Here is a 17,004-nt window from a genome sequence, read left to right as displayed (position 1 = left end):
AATGGGTGACCATGGAGGACATTATGCTGAGTGAAATATCTCAGTCACAAAAGGACAAATACTGCATAAGGCCACTGTTGTAAAACGGGACTGACATTGAGGTTGAGGGAAGACTTAGAAAGAGGGTATAAATAATGTACACACCATTGAAACAGATGAGAGAGAGAACTGTTTAAAAGGGATATATGATTAGGTATTATTGTCATGAAAGGAGTCCAGAACGAAGACTGCATATTGGAGTGGACTTGGGGGTAGAGATGGTATAACAACAAAAGAATTTTTCTTTTACTTGTCAAAGAGAAGAGCGAACTGGGGGGAGGATGTGGGCAGGGAGAAAAGTGCAACAGTGAATGAATGGAAACCCTAAGTCTCTGTAACCTTTCATTAAAATTAATTAAAAAAAAGAAAACAGATTCTTATCATTGGGTCAGTTGGCAGCATCATGGTAGATGGAGAAGAGATTGAGATTGTTAACAGTTATAGATTGCTCAGTTCCACAATCAACACTCTTAGCACTAGCAGTCAGGAAATGAAAAGATGAAGTGCATTAGGAAAATCTGCTATCAGGGACCTGACCAGAGTGCTGAAGAGCAAGAATGTTAGTCTTGAGACTAAGGTGCTTCTGATCCAGGCTATTGTCTTCACAATTACTTTCTATGCATCAGAGAGCTGGATAATGACTAGGGATTATAGAAGAAGACTTGATTCCTTTGAGTTGTAGTACTGGAGAAGAGTATTGAACATATATCATGGACTGCGAAGAGAAAAAAACCAGGTTTGTCCTGGAGAGGTAAAGAAAACCAAGCTGCTTCTTGGAGGCAAGGACTCTTGTGTTTGGGCATGTAGCCAGAAGAGACTAGTCTTTGGAGAAGGATAGCATGCTTGGAAGGGTAGAGGGATAGCACAGGAGAGGAAGACCCTGGATGAAATGTACTGACACAATAACTGGTGTAATGACAGTAGAAATGTCAGTAACAGTGAGATTGGCTCAGGATAGAGCAGGGTTCAGAGCTACTGCGCATATGGTCACTATGAGGTGTAATTGACTTGATAGAACAGAACAACAACATATATTCCAAATTTGCTTTCTGTAATATTTCATTTCTTAATTTTGTGTGTCAGAAGGAGTATATGTGTTTCCAATATTTTAATATGAACATTTTAAAACATTCGAACAGTTTATAGAATGTTATGGTAAATATCTGTATATCCATCACTAAGGTTCTACACAGGTCTTTTGTTGTTTTTAATAATACATAGCTATTTATCCTTTATATGAACCAATTCATCTTATTGTATTGATATATTTTAAAGTAAATTTCAGACATCAATGCACCTCCCCTAGAAATACTTCAGAATATATATCATTAATGGGAATGGAACATTATCGTTTGTTTCTTTTAATGTAAGATTTACATAAAATTAAATGCATAGATCTTCAGTGTAGATTGTCTGAGAGGGGGTTTGTGAGGTTTTCCCCAACCCCATTCTCTGAGTTTTAACAGAACCATAGACTATGTAACTCAGATCCCTAACAGATACAGATTTTCTTATTATCCTAGAAAGTTCTTTTGCATGCTGTAGTTTTGAAGCATATGTGTTAAAAAAAATCCCAGCCATAGTAATGATGACAATCAGAATTAGAATTCTAAAGAAGATAATGTTCTGAAGGGCAAAATGATCAAGAGATGATCAGTACTTTAGCTTCCTTGGCAGGTTAGGTTGGCTGGAGGTGAGTCAAAAGCACAGGGTAGAATGACAATCTACTCTTGGAAATCAAAGGATATTCCTTTTCTTGATTCCTAGGCTTGGTCTTAAAATTTGCTTATCAAAATAAATGCCTTTTCCATGTAATGATCAGAAAATATATATTCCAATCGTATATTATTAATTGTTCTACGTTAGAAACTCCCCAAGAATGGATATAATCCCAGGAGCCAAACATTTTACTTTTAATATTCTACTTAAAAAAATACTTGTCTGTTTCACTTCACTGAGTAAAATGTATTGAATTTCAGCAAATGTTATTTGAAAAAGTTTTAATGAATTGCTGTGCAATAAAAATGCATTTTCTCATCAAATAACTTCTAAGAAATGGAGATTGAATTTTTTTAAAAGACAGTATTATATCTATGTGCTAGGCTTAAAACCATTCCAAACTGAGAAAATAAATAAGTAAATACATACATACTCATTTTTACTGAGTAAAACATGAATGAGTGCTAATTCCTTTTCAATAATGGGCATACTGGAGCTTCTATCATCCTGTTATTCTGTACCATCTATACCTAAAGGGCAGTGGTTCACAAGTAGGATGATTTTACCCCTTAGTGAATATTTGATAGTGTCTACAAAATTAATTGGTTGCCATAACTTGTAGGAACAGGGTCCACTGGCATCTATAGAGCAAGGATCTTGCTAAATATCCCATAATTTGCATAAGTCTCTCATGAGAAAGAATAATTTGGCCCAAATATCAATGTACCTATTGGAAGGTAAAGCTAATAGAAGTTACATAGAGAAAGTAAACCCTTACTCCTTTTAAAAAAGAGTGAAGTTTTAAATTTTATATTACTGTTTAAAATAAAAGAAAAATAATGCAAATAATTATTATTTGACAGAACAAATACAGACTATACACTTGCATTGTGTTTAAGGTAGGAGTTTGGTATGGGAGCATGAGAAGACCCAGTGAATTCCTCATGACTGAAAACACTGATGCAAGGGACATGTAAGATCTTTCAGTGAGGTGCAGCAGGAGTTTTTCAGTAGAAATATTTGATTTATGATAATCTACTGATTTTTCATCATTTGTTGCTTGCACAAGTCATTCATTTGAACAAAACAAGGAGATACTGCATGCTTTAAAATTAGAAAAAGTGCATCAGGGTTGTATCATCTCACCATACCTTTTCAATTTGTATGCTGAACAGATAATCTGAGAAGTTGGATTATATTAAGGAAAATGTGACATCAGGATTAGAGGAAGACTCATCCACAACCTGCACTATGTAAATGAAACAATTTTGCTTGCTAAAAATGAAGCACTTACTGAAGAAGAACAAAGACTTGTTCTTCAGTATGGATTGTATATCAACATAGAGAAAACCAAAGTCCTCACAACTAGATCAACAGGCAATATTATGACAGATGAAGAAAAGCTTGAATTTGTCACTGATTTAATTTTACTTAAGTCCCCAATCAACACTCTTGGAAATAGCAGTCAAATGAAATGATGTAGTGCATTGGGCAGGTATACTATGGGGGTGGTGAAGGAAATGGGAACAATCTGGTATGAAATACATGTACTTGAACTTTGTAAATAAACTAGCATAAAATAACTAAAAAAGATAAGGAAAGGCAATAAAAAAAATCTTTAAAGTGACAGATAGGCAAGAGGCCAGTATAAAGAATAAGATCCATCTGACTTAAACTATGGTGTTTTCAGTTACTTCATATGCTTGTGAAAGTAGGATGATGAATAAGTAGAACTGATACCTTTGAATTGGTGTGGGTGAGGAATATTGACACAGGCTGCCAAAAGAACAAATAAACTTGTTTTAGAAATACAGCCAGGGTGCTCCTAAGAGGTAAGCGTGCTGAGACTTTTTATCACATACTTCGGGCATATTTTTTTCCAAAAGAACCAGTCATTGAAAACAGACATCATGATTGGAAAGATGGAGAGTCAATAAAGGAGAGGACCTTCAATGAGATGGACAGACACAAAGACTGCAACAATGAACTTAAGCATGACAGAGATTGTGCTTAATCATTTCAAGAGATAGTGTGTGCTCAAAAATGAATGGTACTGAAGGAAGAAGTCTAAGGCATTTATTAAAACAAACCTACATGGCTCCAGGAATTGATGGAATGCCAATTGAGATATTAAAAAAAAAATAGATGTAGAGTTGGAGGTGCACACTTTTCTATGGCAAGACATTAGGAAGATAGCTACTTGGTCAGTCAACTGTAAGAGATTCATATTTGTACCCATTCAAAAAAATGATGATCCCAATAGAATGTGGAATTATAGAGCATTATCATATACAAATGCTCCTTAGAGGCAAAAATGGTGAAGTTTTGTCTCACATACTTTGGGCATGTTATTAGAAGAACAACATGATAGAAGATGGAAGGTCAGAAGAAGAGAGAAGACTCTCACCAAGATGGATTAACATAGTGACTGCAACAAGTATGTCAGAGATGATGAAGATGGTTTGGGATAGGACAGGGTTCAGCTCTGTTGTTTACAGAGTCACTATGAGTCGTATTCAACTCAACAGCATATAATAAGAACATGGGCAATTGATCTTTGACAAAGAGATGAAATCCATTAAGGGGGGGGGGAGATAGCCTCTTTAACAAAAGGTGCTGGCAAAACTAGATACCTGTATAGAAAATTAAAAAAAAGACTCTTATCTCACAGCATATTAAAAAACCCCAAACATTAACTCAGACTGGATTAAGGAACTTGGCATAAAACCTAAAACTATAGAGATCATCAAGAAAAAGTTAGGGCAAACTTTGGAGGGCTACGTTATGGCAAAAATATCAAGTATAATTGAAAAGAAACAATCAATGATAAGCTAGAGATTAGAACCTCCTGAAATGAAATCTTTATGCATATCAAAAGACTTCTGCAAGACTCAAAAAGGAGCCCACAGATTGCACAAAGCAGTACAACTTTTAAGGTACTATGCCACCAGAATTCTGCCATTAGCTATTGACAATGAGACAGAACATCTTACCACAGCAAAAATAGCAATATTCAGTAAGACATCAAACAACAAATGCTGGTGAGGCTGTAGAGAGATTGACAGCCTCATATAGTGCTAGTGGGAATATAAAATGGTACAAATACAATGGATATCTGTTGGATGCTTCCTTAGAGAGTTTAGAGTAGAAATACTATTCCCACTACAAAGTAATCTCCCAAAGAAATAAGAGCAGCAACACAAACTAACATACTCACACCTACGTTTATTGCAGCATTATTTACAAAAATAGAGGTGGAAACAATCCAAGAGTCCATCAACAGAAGACTGGCTAAAGAAACTGTGGTATATTCCTACAATGGCAAATTATGCATCACTAAAAAAGATCAAGAATTTGTGAAATACTATACAACAGGGATGAATCTAGAACAAATTATGCTAATTAAAATACAATTGATATAATTGCATGGTTGTGATATAACAATTACAGTTACAAAAAGACCATTAATATAAAAAGTTAAGGAGAGGTTTACAGATGGATAGGATCGACCTTGAATAGTTGACAGGAATCAGAAGAGAGGGTGAGGGAGCAAAATTTAATAAATAGATAAGTTAGGTGAGGGGAAAGGCAATATACAATCAGGATTTTATTAGATGTTTTGGTTAGTGACACTAATGTTGTTAAGTGCTGTTGAGTTGTAGGTGACTCACAGTGACCCTATGAATGAAAGACCTGAACACTTGTATAACTTTCATTGTTTCTCCAAGTTCATAGAGTTTCCGGAGGCAAGCTATTTCAGAATTGGATGCCACTTCTTCCAAGCTTGTTTTAATGAGGGAACTTCACCAAACACTGTCCACCATCGGTGATCATTATCACATTTGACACATCAGTGTCACAGTGTTCAGTTTCACAGCAACCACAAGTTACCTCTGTACAGCAAGTGAACAGATCAGGGCTATACGACCTAGAACACACTGGTCCTCAGCCTTCAGCCTACAGGTGTGGCCAAACATTTCAGTATTTTACTATTCTGGCACGCCCAAATGCTGGTGGACTCTGGGCCAGAGACCCCCAATTCATCTGACAAGTCCCCTCTGCTGACACCCACTTGGGATGAAAAAAAAAACCCATAAAATCCCCGAGCGTTTTATACGTGTCCCTTCTCAAGACGCAAGAGGCCATCCTAAAGTCCACACTCAGGGCTCCTATGGCTTTCTTTTCATCTCAAGTGAGTGTCAGTAGAGGGGACTTGCCAGATGAATTGACGGTCTCTGGCCCAAAGTCCACCAGCATCTGGGTGTGCTGGAATTATAAAATACTGAAATGTTTGGTCATGCCTATAGGCTGAGGGCTGAGGACTAGTGTGACACTAATACATTTTTATTTATGTTCTAAAACAAAACATCTATGAATGATTGAATTAGAATACTATATGATTTGTAAACTTTCACTAACATAAATCTTTTTAAAAATAAAAATGACATGTGAATGAAGGATAGTGTGAAATACAGTATATACAAACTTTGTAAATAAACCAATATAAAATAAACATTTTAAAAAAGAAAGAAAAATGAATACATAAAATCAGGTGTGTGTTGGGGTTGTATCCTTTTACCACACTTACACAATCCGTATGTTGTAAATATTCTGAGACACTGGACTGTAAGAATTAAGAGGCATAAAGACTGGAGGAAAACCTGTTAATAGCATGCAATAATATGCAGATGTCATAATCCTGCTTGCTGAAAATGAGGCTTTGAAGACCAGAGACTTAAGTTTGAATTATACCTTAGCATAAAGGAAACAGAAACCTTCAAACCTGGACCAGTAAACAACAGCATGATAAACAGAGAAAATAGTGGGTTGTCACGGATTTAATTTTCTTAGGATCCACATTCACTATGCATGGAAGTAGCTGTCCAGAAAGTGAGCAATATATTGTATTGGGCAAATCTGCCAAGGGCCACTTTAAAATGCCAAAGAACAAAGATGTCATTTTGAGGACAGCCTGACTCAAGCATTTTCAATTACCTCATGTGCATGTGAACATTGGACAAGAAATAAACTTATATGAGGATCAGAGGGGGGGGCAAGCAGAGGGGTGAGGATGTGGGGTAATCATTGGATCTCATAATTTGATGGGTGAAGGGAGGGGTGGGTTAAGGAAATGGAAAAGATCTGGTGTGAAAAATAATGTATACAAACTTTACAAGTAAACCAGAATAAAATAAGAATTTTATATTAAAAAGAAGGAAGACAGAAGAGTTTATGCCTATGAATTATGAATATTAAATATGCAGTGAACTTCCAAAAGAACAAACAAATCTATCTTGGGAGCAGTGCAACCAGAATGCACCTTAGGAGTTAGGCTACTGGGGCTTCATAATATACATTTTTGGGTATGCTATCAGGAGGCGTCTGTACCTGGAGAAAGACATCATGCTTGGTAAAGTAGAAAGTCAATAAAAAAGGAGGATTCTTGGATTGACACAATGACTGCAGCAGTGGGCTCAAAAGCCCTAGAAATTGTGAAGGTGGTGCAGGACCAGGGAAAGTTTTTGTTCTCTTGTACAAAGGGTGTCTATGAGGCAGAGATGGCTAGAAGGCACTGACCAACAACAAAATAAAACACAGAGAGGTGTATAAATTCTAAGACAACAGCACAATGAATTTTCACAGAGTGAGTGCACCTGTGTTACCCAGCTCAGCAAAACAAACCACCACCAGCAGCACCACCCTCCCTGGCTCCAGGCACGCCCTCTCCTGCTCATTGACCCTCCTCACTGAGGGTAAACACTTCTGAAATTTTTCTTACCAGTTTTCTGGAAATGTCTTCTTTATCCTTCTATTTTCATCACAGCAGTATTTAAAATATCATGGAGTCTGTTGCTCAAGTTAAAAATAGTCTGTCTTCTAGGAATAGAAGTGTTTGAGACAATGTCTTGTGTGTATGTATGTGTGTACATCTATGTGTGTATATATCTATATATATATGATAAATAGGTCAGAGTAGGAATATCTAGCTACTACAGCATCTAGCTACTTCATATTCTCTCTCCCACTAACAGTTGTTTGTTGTTATTGTTGTGTACTGTCGAGAACATAGTTCCATGTTGCGTATTGTTGGGAATACAGTTCCAACTATGGGAACTGCTTTTCAGAAGCAGTTAATCCAACAGGAGGAGATTGCCCATCCTTCTCCCATGGAGCAGCTGTTGGATTTGAACCACATGCATTTTGAATTGCAGCACGGCTTCTTACCCGAGGCAACCAACTCATATCTGGCTGCACAACTTTATAAACTTTCCTGGGTTCCTTAGTGAGTAGGGTGGAGGGTGGTGTGGACTACATGTCCCAGCAGGCTGTGCTCTGACAGCTCTCGGATTTAAATAGGATTCTGGGCTGTGCTTAAAGCCAGGCTGTTGCTGAGCGTCAGGGAGTGACAGAAGAAGCAGCTAAAAGCTGGAGCCAGAAACATAGTTGAGGTCAGAACTGAAGCAGCTGCAAAAGCAGCAGTAACCGAGGAAATTCAGAAGATGCTAATTACCTTGGGACTGCTTACCTCCGTACTTTCTTTCCTATACATGGCAGCTCCAGTTATCAGGTTTGTCTTAATTCAGCATCTTACAAACTATTTTCCATTGCCCTGAATTGGGAGCTAGAAGCTGAAAGAAAAGATAAGAAGTAAGTGGACGGAGAAAAGGGAAGGAAAAAGCAGGAAGGAAGCAGTAGTTATGGATACCCTGATAGAAAACTGAGAAGCAGACACCTGAGGTGGAGGGAGGAGGGACAAGTCTGAATTCTGATGCTAGTGGGAGGCTGGGTGACTGACTTAATGAAGGTGGTGGGAGTCCTTGGTCACACACTATTTCCCTGGGGTTATGAGGATCTTCCTTTGCTGTCGAGTGACCCTCCCAGGTTATCATCTTGGCCATTGCTGACTAGGGGAAAAGTCTACCCTCAGTTAATATTTTGGAATGGCTCTTTTATTGCAGGACTTCTGGAAGTGTCAAGGATAGCATGTTCCAAGTAGAGCATTTTAAAACTGTTAATAATAAAGAAGGTTAAATGGACATATTTAAAGCAAGATGTTGCTCTAGTCCTGGTATAGAAACTAAAATATAAATTCTGGCTCTGTCACTGTCAGTGACTTGAACTATCAGCTTCACTTTTCTCCATTATGCTATGGGGATATTAACAGAATGGCTGAGAGGATTGAAGCAATTGACCTATTTATGTAATAAAGTGCCTCTGGTCTGTCTGGTGCCTGGAAGTTAGAGGTTTCTCAGGATGGCTTAGTTCTCTCCCTATTCAGATCTCTTTTTGGTAACTTGTCAAGCCAGCCTTCTGGGAAACAGGTGCTCTGTGGTGAGGTTTGGTGGTTGCAGTGTGATGAAAGAAAGCCTCCGAAGACACCAGCTTTCTAAAACTGGAGAGGCATCTGATGGGGTCTCTGGAGAGCACTGCTCATTAATTACTCATTGATGAGGCTTAATGAAAACCTACAGCTCAGGTTTACAATGAACTACAGTTCATTGCAGATATGATTTGAAGGAAGGATAGAGGAAGAAGCCGACCTCAGGGAAACTCTAGAGATAAGAGTTAGATAGCTTTGCTATATAACAATCAAGGTCCCCGCTGCTTGTGGCTCAGTGAGTACCAATGATTTGGAACCGATTCATAGCTGACTCTCCAGTTGGATTTCAGAGGCAGTAATTGCACTGGAGGAGATGGTGCCATCTTTCTCCTGTAGGGTAGCTGGTGGAGTGGAACCATTGTGCCTTTTTTGGGCTGGCAGCACAACTCCTTGCCTCTAAGCCACCAGAGCCACTGGTGCTCTCAGGAACACCTACTCTGTCCAAATGATTATTTCTAGCTTCGGGACACGTGAGCTTCCAACTTGTGTTGATGCACGGAAGAGTGATTTTTGTCGGTTTGTTGTTAGGGATCCCCCCCCCAGTGATGATCCTCTTTGGGTCTCCTGACTACAAACGGGAAGCTCTGGTGGCCTGGTGGATAGGGAGTTGTGCTGCAAACCCAAAGGCAGGTGGTTCGAGTCCACTGTACAACTTCCTCCTGTGTGATTTAGTGTTTGCTACGAGTCAGTTCCAACTCAATGGCAATGAGCGAGGCAAAAAGTAAGTACAAATGAAAGGTTTGTGTATCTAAGTCTGAGGTTGGGAAGGATGGCACATGAATATTCCTTTTCTTTTGTCCGCAGGAAGTTCTTTGCTGGTGGGGTGTGTAAAACCACTGTGCAGCTTCCTGGGAAGGTGGTAGTGATCACAGGCGCAAATACAGGCATTGGCAAGGAGACGGCCAGAGAGCTCGCTCGAAGAGGCAAGTACTCCCTCGTTGATCACCATAGCCAGTCCTCCTGCCCTACTTCTGGGGGGCTTGGCTTCTCATGTCCTTGTCTTTCTTCCTGGGTGTGGAGGCTCTGGCCAGGAATTAAAAGAACTTGGCATTCAAGTTCAGCAACGACCCCAAATTCCTTTGTGACTTTAAAGAAATCTTCCTGCTCCTTTCCTGTCCTATAAAAGTAAGGAAAACAACTGTGTCCATGAATGGTTTTGTTGTTCTGTGCCTTATAGTCAGAGTGACCCATAGCTGACCCTCCAGTGGGTTTTCAGAGGCTCTGAATCACTCAGGAGGAGATTGCCCATCCTGGTGGATCTGAACCACATGCCTTTGGAATTGCAGTATGGCTTCTTACCACTAGACCACCAAAAGAGGATAACTAACTAAACATAAATAAAGCTGCATTCTGGCAGTGTGTATTAATGAGGCTTCCCAGAGTGATGCTAGTTGATAGCAATATGACCGGACAGTATGACTATGAGAATCCTGTGATGGCTTTGGGGAAAACCGCATTGGAGGGCTTTGGAGAGAATGCTCTTTCTGTCAGTCCCCAAGCTGCCTTAGTTCTTTCTCAGCCTAGGATCTCTCATTGTGCTTTGACCCCAGGAGCCAGAGTCTACATTGCCTGCAGAGATGTGCTGAAGGGGGAGTCTGCTGCCAGCGAAATCCGAGCAGATACGAAGAACTCCCAGGTGCTGGTGCGAAAACTGGACCTGTCAGACACCAGATCCATCCGAGCCTTTGCTGAGGGCTTTCTGGCAGGTGAGGGCTGGATTGGTAGCAAGAGAAGCAGGAAACTGGATGAGGGAGTGGCTGGTCCAACCGGGGACATCTCTGGCTCTTACATCAGAACCATTACTGATCCTACTGGGCAGGTTCTGCCACATGAACCTGCAGCACAGGGACTTGGCAGAGGGACAGCAGATGGACAAGCTGGGCAGGATCCTTATCTCCTCTTTACCTCAGCAATGGGATGGCTGGAGGTATCTGCTCCTGCCTAGGCTTGCACATTGGCATCAAGGTGTGGCCCTCTTGCCTCTCTTCTTTCATTCTGAGAATTAACCTTCTGTGACCATAGGTACCAGATGATATTGTACTGATGCCAGAACTGTGAATATCATGAGGAACAGGATCCTTCTCTGTCTTGTTATGCCACTGCATTTCTAGTGTTCCCTAGAGTGGGCCTGGCCCAGAGGTGTTAACCAATACACATTTGTTGAATAAATGAATGAATCGTGTTGAGGAAGATGTAAGTGACTAGAATTAGAGGCTCAACATTATTCCTTAGGACAAGGGCTGTTGAGTTTCACTGATTTGGGTCCAAATGGGGTGATCCAATCAAAACCCTCTCTCCTTGAGGTCAAGAACAAAGGCAAGGGGCAAAAATACATTGGACTGTGACAGGGTCCTTGCTAACAGAGTCCTTGCTAACCAACAGTTTCTTTGGTTGTGCTTTACAGAGGAAAAGCAGCTCCATATCCTGATCAATAATGCAGGCGTGATGATGTGTCCATATTCCCAGACAGCTGATGGCTTTGAGACTCACTTGGGAGTCAACCACCTGGGTAAATATCACTGACTGGCTGAAAATAGAGGCACACCTCACCTTTTTCTCTGCAGAAAGATGAAACTATCCTAGTGTTGAGAAGCCACAGTGAGTGATCCTCATAGAGCCCAGGATTCCATAGATAGAATTCATTAGATTTTACTTTATTGTCCTACTAACCAAACCACGAAAGCAAGATGCTTCTACTGATGCCATTAAGAAATCGGAAATCTCAAGTGATACCTGGAGAAGAATATTATACTTGAATGAAGCAGTGGCAAGGAAAAACTTGTCAGGCAGAACCAAGCTTGGAGGGTTCAGGAATCTGGGCTTGGAGGGCAGGGTCATGTTCACAGCTGAGGGCCTCAAGCAAGCCAAGGGTTGTTCCATGGATGCAGACATGCTGTGAGGAATTGGGAAATTTTTAAGCTATTAGACAGGCTGGATGGAGTTCAGAGTTAAAGGTGATGGCCATGGGGAGGGGAATATAGAGCATATTCTCTGATCCTAGGCAAATGTTATTTTCCCTTGACTTTTTTACCCTTCCATCTGTACATGAGGGCACCTGTCACTAGAGTTATGCAATCCTGGCCCAAAGCATCTGAAGCAAGCAGGTGTGCATCACTCCTGACTAGGGCAAGGGCAGAGGTACAAATGAGTAAAGATTAAATCAATATTGTCTAGCTTTGGCCCCTTACCTTGAAGAATCCACTAACTCTCAGTGACTAACAATTAGTATGAAGTTACTCATAGCAACACATTCATTAACATCAGATGATAGAAAGTTAATGCTGAAGTCCTACCATCAGCTACTACGCCCTGGACCTGGGCTGTCACTCCACCCTTCATTCTCTCCTTCTGATTGTCCTCACAGGCCACTTCCTTCTCACCTACCTGCTCCTGGAGCGGCTGAAGGGGTCTGCCCCTGCTCGGGTGGTGAACCTGTCATCTGTGGTCCACCACATTGGCAAGATTCACTTCCATGATCTCCATGGTGAGAAGTACTATAGCCGGATCTTTGCCTATTGCCACAGCAAATTAGCCAATGTGCTTTTTACTCGACAGCTGGCCAAGAAGCTCCAAGGTAAGTCAAAAGTCAAAGTAGCAAAAAGTCCTCAGGCTTGCCTAAAGATTCACAGACTTTTCTGAAGTCAAGAGAATGAGATTATAGAGTATAGATGGGATGAAAATAGAGTTCTTGACCCTTGTTGTTGTTGTTCTTGACCCTAGCAACTTTAAAATTGAATATAGGTAGGGAACTTCCTTACATTTATACTATATATTATTTAATATCTGTAGGTACCTTTGATTTTTTTCCACAATCTTTGGAACAAGTAAAATGACCATTAATATTCCTACTTTATAAGGAAGCACTAGGCCTAAAGTTACATGGCAAGTGAAGGAACCAGGCCTATAGAGGGGCAATTTTAAATTCAGGGTGCTTTCTTTTGCTTGCTTTTTGCTGAGGGTCCATGGTAAGCGGAACCACAGAGCTTACAAGGCTTTATGCATGACCCCTGGGTCCTAGTTTGCCACGTGTTAGCCACATGTGTGTATGTTGACAAGGTCCTTTACCCTCCCCTGACTTCATCTCCTCTGTTGTAAAATGACATGAGCTCAGCCCTTCATCCACTGACTCCATGTTCCTCTGGGGTTTTGAGTTTCTGACTCTGACATCTACAACTCTGGGGGGCTCATTTTTTACAGTGAATAAATCAAGAATTGGGGAACAATGGTCTTTCTTAGCAGAATGATGAGTGTAGAAGAACCATAAAAATGAATAATAACAGTATTTGAGGGCTGTGTATTTACCATGTTCTATATAAATTTTAATTCACTGAATACTCACAATATTCCTATGAGGTTGGTGCTATTATTTGCCCCACTTTACAAGTGAAGAGCCAGGTACAGAGAGAATAAGAAACTTGCCCAAGCGAGAGGCCTGACTGAGCCAAGATTAAGATGTAACAGTCTAGCTCCAGGGTTTCTTACTTTACATCCAGTTCAGACCTTGACCTTCCAGCGTACAAGGTATAACCTTGGGCAATATACGTAACTCATTTTATTAAATACTAATCAAACACACAGCTGGTAAGTTGATTCTGACTCATATCTGACCTTCCATTGAATTTCTGAAGCTATAAAGCTTTATATGGGAACCCTGGTGGTCTAGTTCTTAGAAAGTTGCTCTGTAAACTCAAAGACCACACTTCTCTGGCGTTTTGGATCTACTAGTCACTCTACAGAAGAAATATAGACATTCTCCTCCTGTTAAGATTTACAGCCTTGAAAACAAATAAAAAAGATTACAGACGAGCTCTGGTGGCCTAGTGGCAAGAAGCTGCACTGTAATCTCAGAGGTACATGGTTCAAACCCACCAGATTATCTGCTGGAGAAGGAGGAACAATCTCCTCCTGTATCAGTCAGATCTGATTTGATGGTACACACAAAAAAAGTAATGAAATAAAATAAAAATTTAAAAAAAAGATTTATAGCCTCTGAAACTCAGTGGTCAACTATGAGTTAGGAGAGGATATCTTTCTTCCATGATGGATACGAAATGCTGACCTGTGGGTTAGCAACACAATACATAGCCCACTATGCCACCAGGGCTCGTTAGATGTGTAAGAGGTAATGTATAGCATTGCCTATTTTAGAAACCTCTTTGAGGATTAAATGAGCTAATGCTGGGGAAATGTCTAACATAGTCCTTGAACATAGTATGTATTGGAAATAGTGGTAACCCCAGGAATACCAAACATCATGTCTTTGGAAGACATGCAACCATTATAATCCCCACCGGTGTTCCTCATTCTGATTTCATAAAATTTGCTTGCCAAGCAAATGTGAGCTCTGGTGGCCTAGTGGCAAGAAGCTGTGCTACAATCCCAAAGGTAAGCAATTTGAGGCCACCAGCTGCTCCGCAGGAGAGAGATGGACAATCTGGTCCTGAGCAATTAAGAGGGTCAACTCTGGGTCAGTTCCAACTCTATGGTAAATAACAACAACAACAACAACAACAACAGGCAAATGTAGTTCAAAACAGGTCCTAGTTCCTCCCATCCCAACAGAAGGGAGGAACTAGGAATTTGAACCCCTTTTATATTTCAAAGATACCATTGTTCATATGTGAAAGTGCCCTGGTAGCTTAGTGCATTAGGTGTTAGGCTGCCAAGTAAAAGGTTGGTGGGTCAATTCCACAGGTGCTCCGTGAAAGAAAGCTTTTTCTGCCTTGGTTCAGGTACTGGTGTGAGTCTGCAAGGCTAGGAGTGGGTCCTTCAGAACGTTGGGGGCACCACTCACGTCCAGAGCCCCTTCTTCTCACGTGGCTGTTGAGCGGCCAGGGACATTGTGTTCCTGGGTGTGGAGTGTGCTTCTGATCTAACTGTGTTCTCTTTGCCCTAGGCACCGGAGTCACCACTTTTGCAGTGCACCCGGGCGTCGTCCGCTCAGAGCTGGTCCGGCATTCATTCCTCCTGTGTCTGCTCTGGAGGCTCTTCTCCCCATTCGTCAAGACAGCGCGCGAGGGTGCGCAGACCAGCCTGCACTGTGCGCTGGCTGAGGGCTTGGAACCCCTGAGTGGCAAGTACTTCAGGTGCGTGGGAAGCAGCACGGTTCTTTCCTGCCCAGGTCTTCCTGGTTTTTGCACTCCGGTGGTAGAATTTGTGTCTTCTGGTAAAAGTTGTACTTAAAAACCAAATGTTGTAATTCCCCTGAAGGCAAATTAGAAACTTGGGAAAAGTTGATCTATGGCTTTACTTTATATGTGCTTTCCATATGTTCATGCAAATTCTCTGACTTTCTTCAAGCTCTTGTAGAAGTCTGTCCCTGTTGGCTATACCTTGAAAGGCCTTCTGGATTCTATTTCTCCTCCTTGAAGCTTCTGGCTGACTTCTTTAATGAGTTCTTTAATACCACTTAACACAAGTTGCACCAGGGCAAGGTTGGCTCTACTAACTGTGAACTTTTCCCCTCCCAACATTGCCACAATTGGCACTATCCATTGGATAGAAATTTCAGCGTTAAATTCTACAATGAACTCGGTGGGCGGTCAGAATTTGGGAAGAGAAAGTAGCCCAGGATTAAGCTTCAGGTCTTTTGTTCATAGGGTTGTTATGAGTCATGCTTGACTCAACGGCAATCAACAACAACCACAACAACTTTATTGTATGGCTTGACCCCACTTTGTTCAGAGTTGTTCATTTATGCATCATTTATTAATGAAGCAGGTTGTTGGGGTGTACCGTAGAGTTGGAACCGATTCATAGCTGACCTTCTGGTGGGTTTTCAGAGGCAGCTAATCACACAGGAGGAGACTGCTCATCCTTCTCCTGTGGAGCAGTTGGTGGATTAGAACCACATGTTTTACACAGGAATGTAAGAATCAACTTAAGGGCCCAGCAATAGGGAAGTTGATAATCTAAGATTGCTTGAGTTTTTACAGTATATTTGGTATTCTTCTGAGTGTCTTGTTATTGTTGTTAGGTGTTGTCCTGTAGGAACAGACTCATAGCTGACTCTCCAGTGGGTTTTCAGTGGCAGTATATTTCCTTTGATCTAAGGAGCTCCCTGGCTGTACTTCCTCTAAGCTATAGCTATTCATTCTTCTGGAAGTTATAGGATATCAAGTACTTTTCTTCAACACCACAATTCAAAGGCATTGAATCATCCTCAGTCATTGTCTAACTTCCAGCCACATATAAATAATTAAAACACTTGGATCAAACATGTCTTAGCCTTTAAACTGACACCTCAACTCTTTAGTACTTTGGAGAAGTCCTTGACAGTATGTTTGTCCAGTGAAACCTATTTTTTTTTTATTTCTTGACTGATTTTACTATGGATATTGATTACAAATCCAAGTAAAATGTTGACGCAATGCATCAATCTTTTCTCCATCTTTTACAATGTTGTCTATTGATACAATGGTGAAGATTTTTGGGTTTTTAAAAAATGTTGAGATATAATCCATATTGAAGACAGTAGTGCTTGACATTGAGCACTGTTTCAATGAAGCAAGTTTGTGTCATCTGCATAATGCAGGCTCTTGATGAACTTTCCTCCAATCCCGAGGCCACCTTCCTCTTCATATAGTCCACCTTCTCAAATGATTTTCCCAGAACTCAGAATAAATAGCCATGGAGAAAAGACACTCCGCTGACACATACCTTAACTGATTTTACATCATGCTGCATTCCTTTGCTCTGTTTGAATTAACAGTTCTCTTGAACTATGTGGAGATTTCACTTTTTCTTCATAGTGATTTAATTTTTAATATAGTACATAAATGAGATGGATTGATTCAGTGACTGGGGTAATCGGGATGGGTGTGTCAGAGGCAATGAGATTGGCACAGGATAGAGCAGGGTTTAGG

General features: G+C 40.6%; 1 protein-coding gene across 1 annotated transcript in view; it reads left to right on the top strand.

Annotated features, from left to right (window-relative positions):
- The first annotated feature begins 8,258 nt into the window (after nt 1–8,258).
- RDH12 (retinol dehydrogenase 12 (all-trans/9-cis/11-cis)) overlaps nt 8,259–17,004 on the top strand; it is a 10,530-nt gene continuing 1,784 nt past the window's right edge. Inside the window, exons 1-6 of the mRNA XM_006884755.1 lie at nt 8,259–8,326; nt 9,944–10,062; nt 10,690–10,845; nt 11,544–11,648; nt 12,504–12,713; nt 15,036–15,225. Coding sequence (XP_006884817.1) covers nt 8,259–8,326; nt 9,944–10,062; nt 10,690–10,845; nt 11,544–11,648; nt 12,504–12,713; nt 15,036–15,225 — 848 coding nt within the window. The remainder of the gene's footprint in view (nt 8,327–9,943; nt 10,063–10,689; nt 10,846–11,543; nt 11,649–12,503; nt 12,714–15,035; nt 15,226–17,004) is intronic.

This window comes from Elephantulus edwardii, unplaced genomic scaffold (assembly GCF_000299155.1).
Source record: "Elephantulus edwardii isolate Elephantulus edwardi_28Jun2011 unplaced genomic scaffold, EleEdw1.0 scaffold00037, whole genome shotgun sequence".
Lineage (NCBI taxonomy): Eukaryota > Metazoa > Chordata > Mammalia > Macroscelidea > Macroscelididae > Elephantulus > Elephantulus edwardii.
Note: the sequence above shows the minus strand (reverse complement) of the source record. Positions and strands in the feature narration are given on the sequence as shown.